Here is a 20,478-nt window from a genome sequence, read left to right as displayed (position 1 = left end):
AAAAAATGATGCATATGTATTTCTTTAATTTAGAATTATGTGTCTACAATACCTTTATTTGAAAAATTATTCATTATAAAAAAATTAAATTAAATAAGAGAAATAATTTCATTAGTTATATTGTCTTTATTTTCTCTCATGCAAAGATTCTTTACATTCAAATTTATCAATTGATATTCATTACATTGTCCATTATCTTATTTTTACAATATCTTGTAATTAAATATCAAAGTTATAGTACAAAATAATGTTATATATTTATTTACCGAGTATTTTATTAATACAACGAAAAAAAATTTAAAATAATTTGAAGCTAATTATATTAACTACTTGGGGATTGGTTGACAAAAAGAGTACTCAAATAATAACCCAACAAATTGAAGCGGAATCACTCTATTTTACTCTTATTCAATTAAATAAATTAATAGTTACACCAAAAAATGATACATATGTATTTCTTTAATACCTTGAAAAAAATAAAAAAGAATAGTTTGAAACCAATCATATTAACTACTTGGGGGATTTGTTGACAATGAAAGTACTCAAATAACCTATTACACAGCAAATTGAAGCGAAAAACTACATTTTAATATCTTTAGAATACATAATATTTTAAATTTTCAAATTTTTATTAATTTATTTAATCTTTTTTCTTAAACTAGGGATTTCTTTATCCAGAATAACTCATTCAACAATAATGGTTAAACCAAATGAACTCCAAGCAGAACATCTAAAGGAAAGTCCATAGCTCCTATATCATAATCTCATTGCATGACGTTGTCATCTATGCTACCAACAATAACCGAATTGCAAATAACACACTACCAACAAAAAGGAAGAGAACAAATAGTAAAGATGAAGACAATGACAATGTTACTCAAAAGAGAATTAAGAATACTTAGAAAAATTTAAATTAAAAGTAGTATTTATTTAGACTATCATTTTTAGACTATCGATTTTACAAGTGATATGGAATAAATTGCCACGCATGTGTATACCCATATGCGTAAAGTATGAAGTAAAATGCCAGAATTTAGGTTAAACCATCTCCTGTCTTTATTAATCTCGAGTCCTCTAGAGAGAAGAGAGAGCTACGCTTCTTAGAGTGTTTTTAGAGAGAAGGAGAGAAATGGCCAAAAGTCCTCCACCTAAAGGGCTAGGGCCCTTTTTATAGGCTAGTACCCGTATAATATACTGAACATACGTATAGAGTACACAGGACCGTATACTCGGGGTATAATCCCTATCAACAAGGTTGCTGATGGGTAAATACCCCCAGGGACTACTGTAGAAATGTAATGTATAGTCCGTGTATTGTTATACCCTTAAAAGGTTGGGTGTCGCTTAGAAATTGTTAAGGGTCAAATGTAATATTATATTCCTGAAGGGTCAGGTCCTATTTCTATATAAAGGACCTGACCTTCCATTGTATTGGCATCCTGAAATGCATGGATCTCTTTGATCCTTTCATCATGTCCATCCCTCACTCTCTTTCTTCTTGGCTATTCTTCTCCAGGAAGAAGCCATGGCTTCCTTTCCCCTTTACTCCATACACTACATCATACACAATCAAACACACGTGGTGTAAATCCGTACCCCCGTTTACATTTACACCATCATTGGCGCCGTCTGTGGGAATGCGACAAAATGCCGTGTTCCTCTAATCAACCGGATGGTATTCACCATCCTCATCACCATTAACAATAACTTCATCGACCAGTTCCACCGGAGTCGCTGACAACTGCGCCGATTTCTACCCGGCCGGAGTCGTTGCTGCCACCACTGGAGAGCTCCATGATGCCGCCGCTCCATCACCACGGCCCCCTCCACCGCAGCCACGATGTCTCTCTCTCCCTCCCTCGCTGGAGCAAAATGCCGAAGTCACCATAGCTTCCGCCGTCATCCTTCGCGCAGCTATCACCACCATAGCATCAGTAGAACTCCGGTAGCCGTTGCCGGATTTGGATTTCGTTGGCAAGCTCATTTCCTCCGGCCACCTTCGCCACCCTCTCGGCCATTGCTCCAAACCGCCACCCTCTCGAACATTGCTCCAAACCACCAGGATCTATAATCCTTTTTTATTGTTTTCCCTGGTAGTGGAACATGTAAAAAAAAAAAAAAGGAGAAAATTATGGGGGGTGTCGGTCAAAAAGAAGCAATAGAATGGGGGGAAATGTTGTTGTCAGAAGTGGAAAAATAAAGAAATAAAAAGAAGACAAAAGAATTGGTGGCAAAAAGTCAAAAAGCAAGGAGGAAATGGTAGAAGCATTTACTGGGGATAATAAAAAAAAATGGTGGGAGGAAAGAGAGAGTGACAAAAACAAAAGATAAAAAAAAAAAAAAAGGTGGCGGAAATTAAAAAAAAAAAATGGTGGAGGAAAATGGCAACTCACTTTCATAACAACAACTGATTAACGTTGGAGACGCACGCCACAACCACCGCGACTGCCATAGAAGTGCTCCACCATGCCGCCATGCCACCAGCAAAGCTTCCGTCTCCACTGTCGTCTCTCTCTCACTTGCTCATGGTCACCACCACCCGTCGCGAATGTCGCCTCCAAGCTCAGAAAATACGTTGGCTCAAGGAACACCCGATCCAACAAACCGCCGGAAAGAGATGCGGTCGTCGGTGACGTCTCTTTCTCTCCGGCAAAGAAGACAGCGAAGAAGAAGATGATGAAGCTGGTTTCTTCTTTCTTCTTCTTAATCCATATAATATTATTATGTATTATTATTATTATAATGTAAAAAAAAAAATGTATGGGCCTATGGGGTAGCACGGCTACCCCATGTGATTTTCATAAAGTGGGGGACTTTGTCCCCCACATTGCATTTTTATATATATTAAAAAAAAAAAAGGGGCAAAAGTAGCAACAGCCAAAAGCTGCTGCTACTTTGCATAAAGTGGGGGACTTTGTCCCCCACGTTACTTTTTTAAGTAAAATATATATATATATATATATATATTATAATATTTTATAGGTTATAATATAATTATATAATTGATTATGTTTATTTGAATGATTATGTTAATCATTAACAATATTTTTAGAATTTTTAAGTTCACAGGTTCTCTATCAGATTGATCAGAATGCTGTGGAGTATTTACAAGAACCTAGTAGCATATGTTGCTTGAGAAATTGAAGATGCTCCAGCAATTATTCAGGAGGCCAGCTTCTTCAACATGCTGCTCGGAAATAAAACTACAATGTTCCTAGATTTGTCTAGAGATTGAAAATTGTAGCCGTTGCAAATTCTATAGGGCCATTGTATTAAAAAGAAAAAAAAAAGAAAAAAAAACTGCACGAAACTTTCGTTTGGGGTTTGTTCAGCCTGCACGAAACTTTCGTTTGGGGTTCTGTTCAACCTGCACGAATTTTCGTTTGGGATTGTGTTCAACCTGCACGAGTCTTCGTTTGGGGTTTGTTCAAACTGCACGAGTCTTCGTTTGGGGTGCGTTCGACCTGCACGAGTCTTCGTTTGGGGTGCGTTCGACCTGCACGAGTCTTCGTTTGGGGTTGCGTACCTGCACGAGTCTTCGTTTGGGGTGCGTTCGACCTGCACGAGTCTTCGTTTGGGGTTGCNGGCGGAAATTAAAAAAAAAAAATGGTGGAGGAAAATGGCAACTCACTTTCATAACAACAACTGATTAACGTTGGAGACGCACGCCACAACCACCGCGACTGCCATAGAAGTGCTCCACCATGCCGCCATGCCACCAGCAAAGCTTCCGTCTCCACTGTCGTCTCTCTCTCACTTGCTCATGGTCACCACCACCCGTCGCGAATGTCGCCTCCAAGCTCAGAAAATACGTTGGCTCAAGGAACACCCGATCCAACAAACCGCCGGAAAGAGATGCGGTCGTCGGTGACGTCTCTTTCTCTCCGGCAAAGAAGACAGCGAAGAAGAAGATGATGAAGCTGGTTTCTTCTTTCTTCTTCTTAATCCATATAATATTATTATGTATTATTATTATTATAATGTAAAAAAAAAAATGTATGGGCCTATGGGGTAGCACGGCTACCCCATGTGATTTTCATAAAGTGGGGGACTTTGTCCCCCACATTGCATTTTTATATATATTAAAAAAAAAAAAGGGGCAAAAGTAGCAACAGCCAAAAGCTGCTGCTACTTTGCATAAAGTGGGGGACTTTGTCCCCCACGTTACTTTTTTAAGTAAAATATATATATATATATATATATATTATAATATTTTATAGGTTATAATATAATTATATAATTGATTATGTTTATTTGAATGATTATGTTAATCATTAACAATATTTTTAGAATTTTTAAGTTCACAGGTTCTCTATCAGATTGATCAGAATGCTGTGGAGTATTTACAAGAACCTAGTAGCATATGTTGCTTGAGAAATTGAAGATGCTCCAGCAATTATTCAGGAGGCCAGCTTCTTCAACATGCTGCTCGGAAATAAAACTACAATGTTCCTAGATTTGTCTAGAGATTGAAAATTGTAGCCGTTGCAAATTCTATAGGGCCATTGTATTAAAAAGAAAAAAAAAAGAAAAAAAAACTGCACGAAACTTTCGTTTGGGGTTTGTTCAGCCTGCACGAAACTTTCGTTTGGGGTTCTGTTCAACCTGCACGAATTTTCGTTTGGGATTGTGTTCAACCTGCACGAGTCTTCGTTTGGGGTTTGTTCAAACTGCACGAGTCTTCGTTTGGGGTGCGTTCGACCTGCACGAGTCTTCGTTTGGGGTGCGTTCGACCTGCACGAGTCTTCGTTTGGGGTTGCGTTCGACCTGCACGAGTCTTCGTTTGGGGTTGCATCCGACCTGCACGAATCTTCGTTTGGGGTTTTGTTCAACCTGCACGAAACTTTCGTTTGGGGTTTTGTTCAACCTGCACAAATTTTTCGTTTGGGTTTTTTTTGTTTGACCTGCATGCATATTTGCATTTTTTATCTCAACTTTTTGCAGGAAGCTATTTACTCCATACCCGTGAAAATGAAGTTCTGAAAAGCTCACTGGACAATGGATATGAAGAATTACTCGAGATTCAACCTAGAAAAGCTAATCAAGCTGCATAAAACCAATACAGCCCCTTTTATAGTCTTTAAATGATTACGCCTTTTTTGTTGTACTCTTTTTCCCTTAGCTAGGTTTTTTCCCATAGGGTTTTTTCTTAGTCTAAGGTTTTTAACGAGGCAACCAGCGTAAATCACGCCCTCATGCTCAACTCAGACTTGAGGGGTTCATCACAGACTATTAAGGCATTCAGACCGGGAGACTTTGCTTGTAACAAGTTGGCCGCCCGGAGCACATTTTACTTCTCGAACCTGACGACTCTCGCAGATTCAAGAAGTGGGGGACTTGTGATGGGTAAATACCCCAGGGACTACTGTAGAAATGTAATGTATAGTCCGTGTATTGTTATACCCTTAAAAGGTTGGGTGTCGCTTAGAAATTGTTAAGGGTCAAATGTAATATTATATTCCTGAAGGGTCAGGTCCTATTTCTATATAAAGGACCTGACCTTCCATTGTATTGGCATCCTGAAATGCATGGATCTCTTTGATCCTTTCATCATGTCCATCCCTCACTCTCTTTCTTCTGGCTCTTCTTCTCCAGGGAGGAAACCATAGCTTTCCTCCCCAAGCATACACACTCCATACACTACATCATACACAATCAAACAACACACGTGGTGTAAATCCGTACCATCGTTTACATTTACACCATCAGTTGCAAACATTTATTTTAGTAATAATTATAATGAATTTTCTATATTATCTTGGATTCATATACTTTGAGTTAGATATTTAAATAAAAAAATTCGACATTCAATTACCCATGTATAAACTTCTCCTATATAATCTTGCATTGATATACTTTNCTGCACGAATTTTCGTTTGGGATTGTGTTCAACCTGCACGAGTCTTCGTTTGGGGTTTGTTCAACCTGCACGAGTCTTCGTTTGGGGTGCGTTCGACCTGCACGAGTCTTCGTTTGGGGTTGCGTACCTGCACGAGTCTTCGTTTGGGGTGCGTTCGACCTGCACGAGTCTTCGTTTGGGGTTGCGTTCGACCTGCACGAGTCTTCGTTTGGGGTTGCATCCGACCTGCACGAATCTTCGTTTGGGGTTTTGTTCAACCTGCACGAAACTTTCGTTTGGGGTTTTGTTCAACCTGCACGAATTTTTCGTTTGGGTTTTTTTTGTTTGACCTGCATGCATATTTGCATTTTTTATCTCAACTTTTTGCAGGAAGCTATTTACTCCATACCCGTGAAAATGAAGTTCTGAAAAGCTCACTGGACAATGGATATGAAGAATTACTCGAGATTCAACCTAGAAAAGCTAATCAAGCTGCATAAAACCAATACAGCCCCTTTTATAGTCTTTAAATGATTACGCCTTTTTTGTTGTACTCTTTTTCCCTTAGCTAGGTTTTTTCCCATAGGGTTTTTTCTTAGTCTAAGGTTTTTAACGAGGCAACCAGCGTAAATCACGCCCTCATGCTCAACTCAGACTTGAGGGGTTCATCACAGACTATTAAGGCATTCAGACCGGGAGACTTTGCTTGTAACAAGTTGGCCGCCCGGAGCACATTTTACTTCTCGAACCTGACGACTCTCGCAGATTCAAGAAGTGGGGGACTTGTGATGGGTAAATACCCCAGGGACTACTGTAGAAATGTAATGTATAGTCCGTGTATTGTTATACCCTTAAAAGGTTGGGTGTCGCTTAGAAATTGTTAAGGGTCAAATGTAATATTATATTCCTGAAGGGTCAGGTCCTATTTCTATATAAAGGACCTGACCTTCCATTGTATTGGCATCCTGAAATGCATGGATCTCTTTGATCCTTTCATCATGTCCATCCCTCACTCTCTTTCTTCTGGCTCTTCTTCTCCAGGGAGGAAACCATAGCTTTCCTCCCCAAGCATACACACTCCATACACTACATCATACACAATCAAACAACACACGTGGTGTAAATCCGTACCATCGTTTACATTTACACCATCAGTTGCAAACATTTATTTTAGTAATAATTATAATGAATTTTCTATATTATCTTGGATTCATATACTTTGAGTTAGATATTTAAATAAAAAAATTCGACATTCAACTACCCATGTATAAACTTCTCCTATATAATCTTGCATTGATATACTTTCAAATATTTATTTAAATATAAATATTAGGCACTAACCCATTCGCGCAATGCGCGTATAAAACTAGTATATATATATATATATATATATATATATATATATATATATATATATGTATATAAAATTTTAGTTAACATTTTGGTTAATTCGTTTAACATTTTCGTCAATAGACTAATTTTTCACTAAAACTTGTACACCTTTAAGAACAATAAATAATAAATTCGAATAAAATCAAATTATTCTAAAATATTACAAATAATTAAATTCTCATATATTTATTTAAATTTAAACCTTTAAAGATGGTTCAAAAAATAATTTAAACACAAATTATTACTAAATACTCCCAGAACCAACATAATTTATCCTATTTTTTAAAACAAATTTTTATACACACAAAACACACCCAGAACAACCTAACCCCCGCCATCACCGTCTCTCTCAGCCTCTCACTTCTCTCATCGTCGCTGTCTTGCAGCCTCGGCGTCACCGCTTCTCCTCCTTCGGCGGCTCCAACACTCTGGCTCGGCGCTCACAACGTCTGTCTCTATCTCGCAGCTTGTCCGGTTCCGATTCTTCGCCCTAGGCGCCTTAGGTTCTCTACCCTCAGCGCCTTCAAGTTCGAATAACATCTCTCAGCATACCTGTGAAGCAACCCATCGATCGCTTTATTGTAAGGTACGTGTTAGGGTTTGGGTTTCACCTTTCAATTTCCGTTCCATCGCTCTTTTCTCCCTTCATCTATGTATTCTTCTCCCAGTTCAGCAAATTTGTTTTCCAATGTCAGAAATTAGCAAATTTGTTTTCCAATGCCAGAAATTAGTAGGTAAATGCTAGTGTTTCAAATGCCATATCTTATATTTGAATGATCTGTGTGCATTTCTACTTAACAATAAATCACGTTTTTGGGATATCGAAAAAACAACAATAGCTGATGATTGATTGTTTCTTTGTTAGGATTTGGTAATAGTATGTAAATGTGTGGACTATTTAATACAGAATATGTAAATGTTATCTACAGATATAGGGCCCAAAACGACATCACTTTGTATGGGCTGGAAAATGCTTCATGGCTTTATTGTATAGAGAGATTGCTTTACCGCCATAACCCAGCATCCTCAGGTTCCCTTATGTTGGCCGCTTCTTTACTGAACAACACTGGATTTCGAATTCTTCGAAGCTGCCTCGTTGCTCTTCCCCAATTTCCTTGCGCTTCCTCTACACCATCCTCTCTGCTATCTGCCTTTCGTGCATCAACTTCAATGGATTCATACAAAAATTCACCCTCTTCTTCTTTCTCTGCTTTTGCACATTCAAATCGCAGGTAACTTCAATGACAATTTTATGTAAATGCAACGCATTGTTTTTTCTGTTATTATTATTATTATTATTATTATTATTATTATTTTATTATATGAATTTACAGCAGCGGTGGTAGAGGAAGAGGATTGGATACAAAGGATAAGAGGGAAAGGTCGAGAGGTGGAGGTGGTGGCTCTGGAAAAGATAAAATTGATGCTCTTGGTCGATTATTGTATGCTCTATTCTTACCTTTTGCATGCTATGTATATTAGTAGTTTTTTGCACTTTTGGTGCTATGAGTATTGTGGCACTATCCACAACTTTTCGCCCTATGAAGGGAAATTTTCCGGTGAAAAATTGTCAAGATTTCACAGGAAGGACCATTTGCGCAAAGAAATACGTTTTGAAAGTTGTAGATAAACATTGTTAGTGTCACTATACTCGTGGGACCAAAAGTGCGAAAAACTCCTTTGTATATCTCCGCAAAAGTATTTGAAGTGCTGATGATAATGATAGTAGGACTGATTTACTCTTAAAACTGTCCACTGGAACTGGTCATTGCCTTCAATGAGAAGTCAGTGGAAATTAGTTTTTAAAAAATGAACCAAAAAAAACATAAAAGATTTAGTCTTGATCTAACTCAAGCAATTTTTGATTGTTTGGCATGAAATTTGAACCTTTTCTAAAGGGGATTAGGGTATGGAACAAGTTAGAAGTTGTATTCCACATTTTCCAAGGGGAAGGAAGGTGAAAAATTAAAAAATTATACTCTTTGCTTGTAGACTAGCATTGAAATTTCTCAGGTTCTGTCTAAAATGCTTTACATTCATAATCTTTGTCAAGGTTGTGTTTGCTTGGATTCCAACGATTGGAAGTGGATAATCTGTAAAGGACCACTATGTTTGAACACATTCTCTTTTCTTTGCACTTAAGCACCTAAGTACTTGCTAATTAACACAAGCAGGTTGCCAACATCTTAATTTGTTTGTTTGTTGGCAATTACCTCAGAACAAGAATTTTGCGTCATATGACTTCCGAGCTAAATTTGAATATGAGGAGTGATGGATTTGTCAAGGTCCAAGATCTATTGAAACTAGATTTAAAAACTTTTGCGAATATACCATTGAGGTTGCACACAGTTGACGATATCAAAGAGGTTAGTTCTAGAATCAGTTTCTCCATTTATTGTTGTCTAGTGTTTTTGTATAAACCCATGGAGTGATATGCAAAGATTAATTTGCTTGTTTTTTTTTGTGTCAATAACTTCTATCACGGACTCTAATCCATTTTTACATTTTGAAAAATTCTATTCTTTTTCATTTACTAGCAATGATGTGTGACTAAGTAGTTGACAGTTTTATTGAAAATATAACACTATTGCAATTCTAGCACAAAAAATTTCATAATTGTACTTTTTTTTTTTCTCCTTTGTCTCATTTACTATGAAATATTTTGTTCAGAGCCTCATAAATTGCTTGTTGGTGGTGGCTTTAATTTTTGCAAAATAATTGAAACTTCTTTTTGCTCTTTGTATGTTTTAGGCAGTCAGGAAGGACAACAAGCAAAGGTTTAGCTTGTTGGAGGAAAACGGAGAGCTTTGGGTACGTGCAAACCAAGGGCACACAGTAACGGTAATCCATCTGTCAAAAGAGTAGTATTATTTATATAGTAGTTTCTGATAGAACAAGCTGTCTTCATTCTCCTGGACCTATTTCCTCTACCAGAAAATGGTCAATAATTAAAAAAAAAAAAATCATAGCCTTAAAGGTATCATTGGATATTGCCAACACATTGGCAATGTTTGAAACATTTATTCCAGTTTTCAACATGTTGGGAAATTGTTTGCCATTGCATTCCCATTCTACTTCATAAGTTCACAGTATCTTTTTTACTCCAACGAATTATAACACAATGATGCCATGATGGTGGTGTCAGTAATTATGGGTATATGCAATTTTAAATTCTTATTCCCTCTGGTGTGCATTTAAATTAATGTTTTATGCAAGATTGAGTTACCCTTCTCCTCTGCTGGATTGACATGTAATAGACGGTTGAAACAGAAAGCTTGTTGAAACCAATCCTTTCAGCTGAAGAAGTTCCAGGTAAAGATATGTTTGCAATGTGCTAGGATTTAGGAAGCTTCACACTCTTATGCTGTGTAGTAGTCCATTTTTATTATGGTTGTTTGTGTGTATGATGCAGTGTGCGTGCATGGGACCTACAAGAAGAATTTGGAACTGATTTTGGAGCAAGGCCTCAAACGCATGAAAAGGTTACATGTTCACTTCTCATGTGGCATACCAACAGATGGTGAAGTAATTAGTGGTAAGATGATAGGATTTTTAAGAGTGTATGGGGTTGCAACTGATAACTTCAATTGATAATAAAACTTTAAGGGTTTAAATCATGTTCATGATACAGGTGATGGGGGCATTGATTCTTTGGGCTGAAAAAGATTGAGAAAGTATAGAACATATATTAACTTGTAAAGAATCATGAGTGTTTAAAAAATCATGTTCATGATACAGGCTGAAAATTTTTTAGTAAAGAAGACAGTACTTTGGTGAATGGTTATAAGAAGCCTTGATTTGAAGTTTGCCTTAGCAATTCATTAAATTGTGACCACCCACCTATATACACTTCTGTCCTAATGTTTTCTAATATGTACTTTTCTTAAGGGCCATCTTTCTTGACTTCTAGGTGGCAGCTACCTTAATGGTGTTAAATTAGGTGTGACTATATTCTCAATGATGAGGGCCATGTTTCTTATTCTTGCAGGAATGAGGCGAGATGTCAATATCCTAATCTTTCTGGATGTCAAAAAAGCTCTACAAGGTAAAATTTTGTATTACTACTAACTACGCAATTAAGGTTGGACCACTTGGCAATCCTATGAATCTAATACCTTGTTATGATTTCTCTTACTTCAGAAGGAATGAAGCTTTACATCTCTGATAATAAGGTCATATTGACAGAGGGTTTTGATGGTGTAGTGCCGGTGAAGTACTTCAAGAAAGTAGAATCATGGCCAGATAGAAAATCGATCTCATTTCCAGTTGATTAACCTTGGATTCCTCTTCTTTTTTAAGTTTGACTTTTTATCTTTTACTGTTTATTGAAGTTGAGACATTCAATCAAGAGTCACAAGTTTAGACAACTATAGTAAAAGGTCTTTGACATCTGTTCTCAACAATGATGTTTGTCATACTTGTATAAAAAGCCTGCCTTGTATACTGCTTTAGACCAATTACATAAACCATATAGAAGAAATGTAGAGTTTGGTAACTGGCATTTTCAAGACAACAAAGGATTAACTACATAATGTAAAAAACTAATCTATGGGTAATCAACAAACAAAATAAACATTCATCGGGGATAATCCCAACCAAGATAGTTAAAGATACAAACTTGTAATCACAAGGTAATGAGTTCAAATTTCAGCTTTATTGGTTTAAGCCGATCAACTATAGACAACTTAAGTTAGTTTACTTGTTGTCCTTTGTTGGCTAATGTCATAATGTGGGATTTACTAGCGTACATCCTTGTTGTCGCTAAGCTCAGCAGAGGTGTGTTTTACCCAATGCACATCTTCAGATAGTGACTGCGCGTTTTTCTTATTACCTCTCTCACAGAAAAGAAAAAATGAGTAAACATTCATCCAGTCTCAGAAACCCTATATTAGGGAAGCTACCCAATCAGGGTGACATGATATACCAGATCCATATAATCACAAAACTGAATTAGGAAGTCAAAATACTACACAATATCTTGGAGAAAAAACCTCAAAACTTAAAACATCAGGACATTTTTCAGAAGCCAATCTTAATTTCAGCCATATACAAATCAGATTTACTCCATCTCTTGATATTTATTTTTACATTCTACCAAAAGCTAAAGTTTAATAAATACTTACAAAAAGAAAAAAGAACTATTATAGGCACAAACAAAATGGTTATAGTGAAAAAAAATGATATGTGCTTATACTCCTTTCTGTTTCTGCAAACTTCAGTTACACTTCGGATCGAATTCCATCTAAGATTCTCTCCTAAAATAGTCACATTCATTCCAAAACAATCAACTTTAGCAGAAACAGTAGGAAATCAAATTAATCTTTGGTTACCAAATCCATAAATTCTTGCACATCTACTGAGATTGACCAGATAGGTTCATATATCAGAAAGATAAAGTAGTTTTGGCAATAATAAGGTGGAATAACAAATATCATGGTACAGAAAAGGTGGATTACAAGCATAAGAACAAAAGATGCACTCCATGCTAAGAATAGCAATCAAAACAATTCATGTGAAAGCCGAAAATTATTGTACTATATAATATGCCTCTTTATTTGAGTTTGACAATGATTACACATGTTTTAATCAGCAACTGGCCTGAGTAAAAAAAAAATAATTGTACAATGAATTAAGCTACAACACTTACACTCACAGAGTACTAAAACTTGGTCCCTGGTTCCATTTGACATTTGATAAACAGATGAGATGCCCCCCCAGCAAACATAAGTTTCTTCATGGTGAGAATTGAAGCACTCCTTCTATGGCAGGCGTGATTAAGATAAACAAAAACAAGATATAGGAGCAATGAAATGGAAATCGAATAGGCTAAAAACAATAATAAGAATGAAAATTAAATGAGCAAAAATTGAATCTTGTCCTACCACACACACACAATCAACGAAGAATGGCACGAATGTATGTATGTATATATGTATGTATGTATCACTGGTCGCTCTTCTTTCCATCGCCATAGTAACTAAGGTACCACCGAACGAATTTCTTTAAACCTGTCTGCAAATCGGTAGTAGGCTCATACCCAAACTCCCTCTGTGCATAGCTGATATTCGCGTGTGTATACTGCACATCCCCGTTTCTTGGAAGCTTCATTATTTGCCTCTTCGCCTTCACCTTTAGCAACCTCTCAAGAATGCTCACAAGATCAGAAACGGGCACGGGGGACTTATTCCCCAGATTAAACACCCGCAACTGAGCAGGCCCCTTCTTCTTCCCACCACTACCAGTACTCTTCTCAGCAGTATCCAATGCCCCCAAACACCCCTTCACTATGTCATCAATGTAGGTGAAATCCCTTGCAACAGTCCCGTGATCCGGGGCCTCAAATATGGGAATTGACTTCCCTTTCAAGATATCCCTAGTGAAAAAGAAGTAAGCCATGTCTGGTCTCCCCCAGGGTCCATAAACAGTGAAAAACCTTAATCCAGTTAAGGAAAGGCCATAGATATGGTTATAAGTATGGGCAATTTCCTCCCCAGCTTTCTTAGTAGCAGCATAGAGACTAGCAGGCTGGTCTGTCCTATCCTCCTCTGAGAATGGGACCTTAGTGTTCAACCCATAAACAGAACTAGAAGAAGCCCAGACTATAGCCGGCTGGGGATTAACACCCTTGCAAACCTCAAGAAGACTAACAAATCCTGCAATGTTGCTATGTACATAGGAGCCGGGATTTTCCATAGCATACCGCACCCCAGCTTGAGCGGCCAAATGCATTACGTGGGTGAACTGAACAATCTCGAAAAGCTTCTTCAAAAGCTCCACATCGTTAATGTCGGCTTCCACAATGTACACCCCTGTGCGCTCTAGAAGGGCTTGGCGGGCTCTTTTCAATGAAGGGTCATAGTAATCGTTGAAATTATCAAGGCCCAAGACGCCATCTCCGCGTCTCTTGAGGGCAGCTGAGACGTGGGTGCCAACGAAGCCAGCAGCCCCAGTAAGCAAAACAGAGATGCCATTTCTTGACCTAACCTTTGCAGAGGACCTAACCCTCTTCTCCCAAGCTGGGCCGCTGTAGGAGCTGGTCCTCAGAGACCTCCTAGAGAGATCTGAAGAAGAAGAAGAAGAAGAAGAAGAAGGTGATCTGAAGAAGAAAAAATAAATCAACCCCAGAAAAACAAAGGACCAGAAAGTGAGCTTGGCCACGGAAGAATGGAGCCTAGACCTATTGTACTTGAACTTCCCAGGGGTTGATGGAATGTTGTCAATGTGCTTCATCTGGGACATCATATATAATTATTCGCAATCTTTGAGATTTGGGTAACGCCCACTTCTGCCCTTTCTCTCAATCTAAAAACTTTCCCTGAAATTTCTGGGCAAACTAGGGCAAGGGGGATAGGTAAAAGAAACAAAAGACACCCAAAAAATCCTATCTTTTTCTTATATTCTTGTGATTTCCATGAATGAATGGTTGATGGAGATGAGGAAATGGAAGCAATGATGGGGGCTAGAGGAGGGTGTATGAAACTTTTGGGTGCTTTATTTGTGGGAATCTTCTGGTTTCTTGGAGGGACTGGTTAACGGTTGTTGTTGGTGGAATTCGGTGGTGGTTTTTGCTTTGTGGGGTTTTCTTTCTTTTGGTTCTACAGACTAAAACACAAAGGGAAGGAATGGGTGATTGGGGAGAAAAAGAAGGGAGTGGGAGAGAGAGATTTGAGGAGTGGACTAATGGGTGGGAGAAACTAGTTTGAAGAATTTGGAATTTTTTTAACAAAATAACAATAATATCAACATGTACAAAGATTAAGAATTGAGTCAAAACAGATTTCCAAAATATTATTTTATGGCCTCAAATATCAAATTAGTTTATTTTTTGATAACCAAGTTAGTTAGACTGTTGACTTGGTAACCATAAGATTACATGTTTGACTCCCAACGGAAGTGGCCTATTAACTTCTTTAGTTTGAGTCGATCAAATATGTGTAACCTAAGCTAGTGTACCTTTTTTTAGTTTGAGTCGGTCAGCTATTTGTAACCTAAGCTGGTTTACTTTCTTGTGATCCTATGCCGGCTAGCATCACAAGATGAGGTTTACATAGTGCACACCATTGAATAGAGGCTATGGGTACCTCTTTGATGACGAGCTTGTATGTTACTCACTCTATTCCATTTTATTTGTCCTACTTACTATTCATTGGTCAAACCAACTATTTCTTCTTTATTATTATCGTTAGTATTTTTACTTATTTTTAAATTTGGTTTTTGTGTGTGTGTGTGTGTGTATGTTTAATAGTACTATTAGTGTAGTTTCTAAATATATAAATTTTGTATATTAATACTAAACCTAATATTATGAAAAATTGGATTAAAAACATCTTCAATCAAGCCTCGTTAACCGAACCAGACACATAAAATGGGACGAAGAGAGTATACTAAAGGTTACGACTTTGAGTCTCACAGCTTAGAGTCTCAGACATTCATATTTTGCTCCTGAGACTTAGCGTAGTTAGTTCGTCGTTTGATTTAAAGGTCCTGACTATAAGACACACTGCGAGGGTTCGAATCCCATTGCAAACATGTAGGGGAAAAAAGCTCACTGGTGCTGGAAGATTTAGATTGGATCCCTTGTGTGCACATGAAGACTAGGATATGGCGGTGAGCGAATTGCATGAATCGTTATTTACTTCCACAGTGGCTCTAGGGGCAGGTCCTGTGGGCTTAGGATTAGTCTTGCGAAGTTAGGATCACCTAAGTTTTAAAATAAAATAACCGAGTCAAAACATATTTCCATATTATTTTATGTGTCCTCAAATATCAAATTAGTTTATTTTTTGGACAACCAAATTGGTCAGACTTTTGACTTAGTAATCTTAAGGTTACAAATTCGACTCTCAATGGAAGTGGCCTATTGGCCTCTTTAATTTGAGTCGATCAGTTATGGATAACTTAAATTGGTTTACTTCATTGTGGTATTATCACCTATGCCTATTACGGTCACAGCACGAGATTTATCTAGTGTATATTCTTGAATAGTAGCTGTAAGTTTTTCTTGTAAAGCAAAGTAAAAATAAGTTTATTTTGTTAAAAAAGAAAATTCAACTCTACTAAGAAAAAAAATGCAATTTTTCTTGTATTATAATATATTTTTTAAACAGTAATAACAAATGAATAGCATTGCCCTTTTCTTGGTACATGAGTACGTGATTATCCTTTAAGTAGAAGCCAGTCAAAGGATTTTATTGAATACTTTTTATTAAATTTAAAATAAAGAAATCCAGGCCATGTGTTTTAAAGGAGCTGAGAATAGGAAATTTTTGGGGGTTGGAGTATTTTTGAAATCAAATTTTTATGAAATATATCCCTAGGATCACTCAAATATAAATTAGCGTATAATAATGATAAATGCACAATTTGGTTTGCATTTATATTAATTATTATATGAAAGACATTAAATGTTACATAGCATGGTGGCAGGTATGCAAGTAGGCCAAGTACTATTATCTAAGGATGTTCGCACAAGCTTAATTCATTGGTTAATAGGTAATATTTAAAAAAAGAGATTAAGACTCAAACCTCAATAGCAACAGTGTAGACTTGTAGAGATTATGCCCAAAGTTGACAGATTCTTATGTGCACCCTGTCTACTGAGTTATTACGTTACTGTGATTTATATCTTCCTAAATACTCTATCGAGTTGGGGATTCAAACTTGTTGGGAGAAGCATTGAATGGAGGTAAGAGTTAATGCAAAGAGCATTAAAGGAAACAAAGCCATGTGAGAGTCACATTTTGTTTGTGGAATTGAGTAAACGGAGTTTGGGAGCAAGGCAAAAACATCTTTCTCTTTCTCAAGGAGGACCCTTTCATGCGACATTTTATGTCCCAAGTTGGTAGGTGCATTGTATGACTGGACTGTATGACTCCATCTACTAAGCATCACAAATATTTGTTTCAAAGTCACAAATGTCAATAGTTGACAGCTGTTTGCACTAATTCCTAATGTAGGTTATTTTAACACATAATGTACATTATCTTATCTCAAAATTTTTATTATTCTAACACATAAAATACATTATTCTAACACAACATTCTTACCCTAAAAATTTCATTATTCTAACACATAATGTACATTATTCTAACTTATAATTTACATTATTCTAACTCATAAAATTCAGCGATTTTATTTTGGACCGTGGTCCACACAACCATAATGGGATGAAAATGAGAAAACTCATGAACAAATAGAGAAAATTTGCGTTGTTAAGGTCAAGCCGAACCCATAATTTTTTTTTGAAAGATAGAACGTTCTTGATCCTTCCTTTTACTTACTAGTATTTTTCTAGAACCATAAATGAGTTGTTTCCCCCTAATAAAGCGAACTGAGCTTCCGGTCGGCTATTCTTGACGAAGGAAGGAATAGAGTAAAGGGCTGATCAATGCTTGTTCCGTTGCTTGTTGCATGAGTTTTCTTGGTCTGACGTAAACTCACATGTTTCTTACATATTCTTCCATCGGATAGTTACGTAAGCTCACATGTTATGTCCGTAAGCTGGACGCTGCAACGAAACTAAAGAGGTAGCAAGGCTGACTGTAATTGCAAGAATATGTTTACTTTCTTTCATTTTTGTTATGGAGAGAGTGAAAGTCATTTTGTTTAGTACGAGATCGCTTCACACCTCGCGGTGCTTACACCTCTCGCCTATCGAAGTTCTGTTTAAAAACCTTGTCCGAGAACTTGTATAGAGAAGGATTTCCCACGGCACAGCAGTTCTTCTTTACCAACTTAGCTACCAGACGTTGTTATTGGCATAACAATCGGTACACCATAAGTTGGCCCAACCTAGTCATCTCGTACTAGGGTTAGCTCATCGCAGTTCTCCCTTTAACACCAACGGTAGATAGGAATCGAATTGTGTCACGACATTCTAAACCCAACTCGTGTACCACTTGAATCAGTGAACAACCGAACCCTTGGGACCTTCTTCAACCCAGGATGTGATGAGCTGGCATCGAGGTGCCAAACGACTCCGTCGCTAAAAACTGTTGGGAGTCATCAGATTGTTATCCTCAGCGTACCTTTGATTCGTTGAGCGAGAGCCCTTCCACACGGGACTCCTGGATCACTCTGGCCGACTTTCGTCAACTAGCCAGTCTCACAGTTTGGTAGACTTATACCATTATGCTCACGAGCAGAATCTTAGCTTGAGCCTACCTTCGCACACCTCCGTTACTCTTTAAGAGGCATCTACCCCATATAAACTACCCACCTCGCAGTGTCCCGCCTCTCCCGAATGATCGGTGCGGCGGTTAGGCATCCTTAGACAAAACAGTGATATATCAGGATTGGTCCGCATCTTCACGGAGAATTCAATTTCATCGGGTCTATGTGGGAGACAACGGGGCAGTCGTTACACCATTCATATAGGTCACTACTTATGCGACAATGAATTTCGCTACCTTAGGACTGTTAGAGTTACTACCGCCATTTACCGAGGCTTCCATTCAAAGCTTATAACATTTCTCCTTCCGAGCTTCGAGCACCGGGCATGTGTCAGACTCTATACATTGTGTTACCACTTAGCGGAGTCCCGTGTTTTTAATAAACAATCGCCACCCTTGCTATGTGCTGCTTTCCTAAGCAAAAGATTGGAGGGAACCCCTTCTCCCAAAGTTACGGGGTCATTTTGCCAAGCTCCTTCGACATGGTTCTCTCAAGCGCCCTAGTTTACTCTATTTGTTCACCTGTGTTGGTTTGGGGTACGGTCAGTTCACCAGGGGGATTGCCCTCCCAATTCGAAGTTTTTTCTTGAAAGTTTAAACCTTGTTGACTATGACAACAGTCGCGACTATAAACAGACTCGTGACTATGGCAGGGTAGTACGCTCTACTCTCTCGCGACCCCTATTCTAATAAAAAAAAACTAAAGGTCCTTACTAAAGATAGGTCGCCAAACTGGACGAGAGTTTCGCCTTTTGAAGCGCTACTGGCACTTCAAAAAGCAACTTTCAAGGTCTCATCGCTTCAGTGAATCACTTGAGCCCTTATACATTTTCAGTGCCATGGAGTTAGACCTGTGTGCTATTACACTTTCTTTAAAGGATGGCTGCTTCCAAGCCCACCTCTTGGTTGTCATCGCTCGATCACTTTCTTTTCCACTAAGTGATTGCTTAGGGACCTTAGCACCCAAAAAAGTCTATCTGTACAAACGATCTAGGCATGTATTTGGAGTTTCCCTAGGGTTGGTAAGGCGAAATGGGGCCACCCTAGCCCATTGAGTGCTCTACCTCGGGCCATCGACATCATACGCTTTACTAAAATAGATTTTGCGTAAAACTAACTATACCCGATCTTGGTTGGCCTTTCACCTCTAGCCACAAGTCATCCCCGTATTTTGCCACATACGTGGGTTCGACCCTCCAAGCTCTGTTAGAGCTCTCTTCAACCTGCTGATGGCTAGATTTATTGGTTTCAGGTCAAATATGAAGAACTAGAAGATTCCACCTCTAGAAAGCTCCTACACCTAATGGCTTAAGCCGCTGTTCCCATTTCCTCGCTGACCCATCATGCAAAAGGTACGCCCGTTAGAGTGCCTACACTTTACATAAATTAAAGGCTCTAAGTTCCACTCATTCGACTGATTGTTCGCATCAGATCTTAGGTTCTCTATTGCACTCCCTAAATAAGGTTCTTTTCACATTTCCCTCACGATACTTGTATGCTATCGGTCATTGAGAAATACTTAGGCTTAGAGGGTGGTACCCATGGTTGCAGCAGGCGCTAGGCGCTAGTCGGGCGGTAGACTAGCGCCTAGCGCCTAAGCGGTCTAGGCGGCGCCTAGGCGGTACCTAGGTGGTTCTAGGTGATTATCTATAAAAACAAAAAATTAATTCATGTGTATGGGTGTATATCATATATTATATTATATATATTAATTATTATATATATATATCTCTTACTTCTCTTACTTATATAAATAAATAAATTTAAATATATATAAATATAATAATAAAATTAACAAGGCCGACTCGCTTGAGTTAACTCGGCTAACTTTGCCGAGTTGGGCGAGTTAACTCGGTCAAATTCGGCCCAGTCGGCCGAGTTAGGCGCTAGGCGGCCTCCTAGGCGGCCGGCCACCTAGGCGGACGCCTAGGGAGCAATTCGCCTCGGTCTAGGAGCGCCTAGCGCCTAAGCGACCTAGGCGGGGATTTTTGCAACAGTGGTGGTACCCCTTTCTCGCGTAAAAGTGATCAGAATTCGAACACACTGCGTTTTACTAGGGAGGACCAGAATTTGAAC

The 20,478-nt window shown here is 38.2% G+C and overlaps 2 protein-coding genes across 3 annotated transcripts; one reads left to right on the top strand and one right to left on the bottom strand.

Moving 5' to 3' along the window:
- The first annotated feature begins 7,527 nt into the window (after positions 1-7,527).
- On the top strand, positions 7,528-11,726 carry LOC116029934 (tRNA 2'-phosphotransferase 1-like). 2 transcript variants are annotated; one of them, XM_031271990.1, is made up of 9 exons: positions 7,528-7,817; positions 8,161-8,463; positions 8,569-8,673; positions 9,450-9,597; positions 9,983-10,072; positions 10,489-10,543; positions 10,644-10,766; positions 11,220-11,276; positions 11,372-11,726. In XM_031271990.1, the coding sequence occupies exons 2-9, from the start codon at positions 8,270-8,272 to the stop codon at positions 11,503-11,505; spliced, it is 906 nt and encodes a 301-aa protein (XP_031127850.1). In that variant the 5' UTR covers positions 7,528-7,817; positions 8,161-8,269; the 3' UTR covers positions 11,506-11,726. The 2 variants fall into 2 exon arrangements, with proteins under 2 accessions (XP_031127850.1, XP_031127848.1); XM_031271988.1 differs by having other exon boundaries at positions 8,566-8,673.
- A 1,018-nt stretch (positions 11,727-12,744) lies between these two features.
- Positions 12,745-14,914, bottom strand: LOC116029931 (UDP-glucuronate 4-epimerase 3-like). Its single transcript, XM_031271984.1, has 2 exons — positions 13,114-14,914; positions 12,745-12,990 (listed from the first exon to the last, which is right to left on the bottom strand). Exon 1 carries the CDS (start codon positions 14,471-14,473, stop codon positions 13,175-13,177), a length of 1,299 nt encoding a protein of 432 aa, XP_031127844.1. The 5' UTR covers positions 14,474-14,914; the 3' UTR covers positions 12,745-12,990; positions 13,114-13,174.
- Positions 14,915-20,478: the final 5,564 nt, after the last annotated feature.

Source organism: Ipomoea triloba, chromosome 9 (assembly GCF_003576645.1).
Source record: "Ipomoea triloba cultivar NCNSP0323 chromosome 9, ASM357664v1".
Classification (NCBI taxonomy): Eukaryota; Viridiplantae; Streptophyta; class Magnoliopsida; order Solanales; family Convolvulaceae; genus Ipomoea; species Ipomoea triloba.
This window is presented reverse-complemented; position numbering and strand designations above follow the sequence as displayed.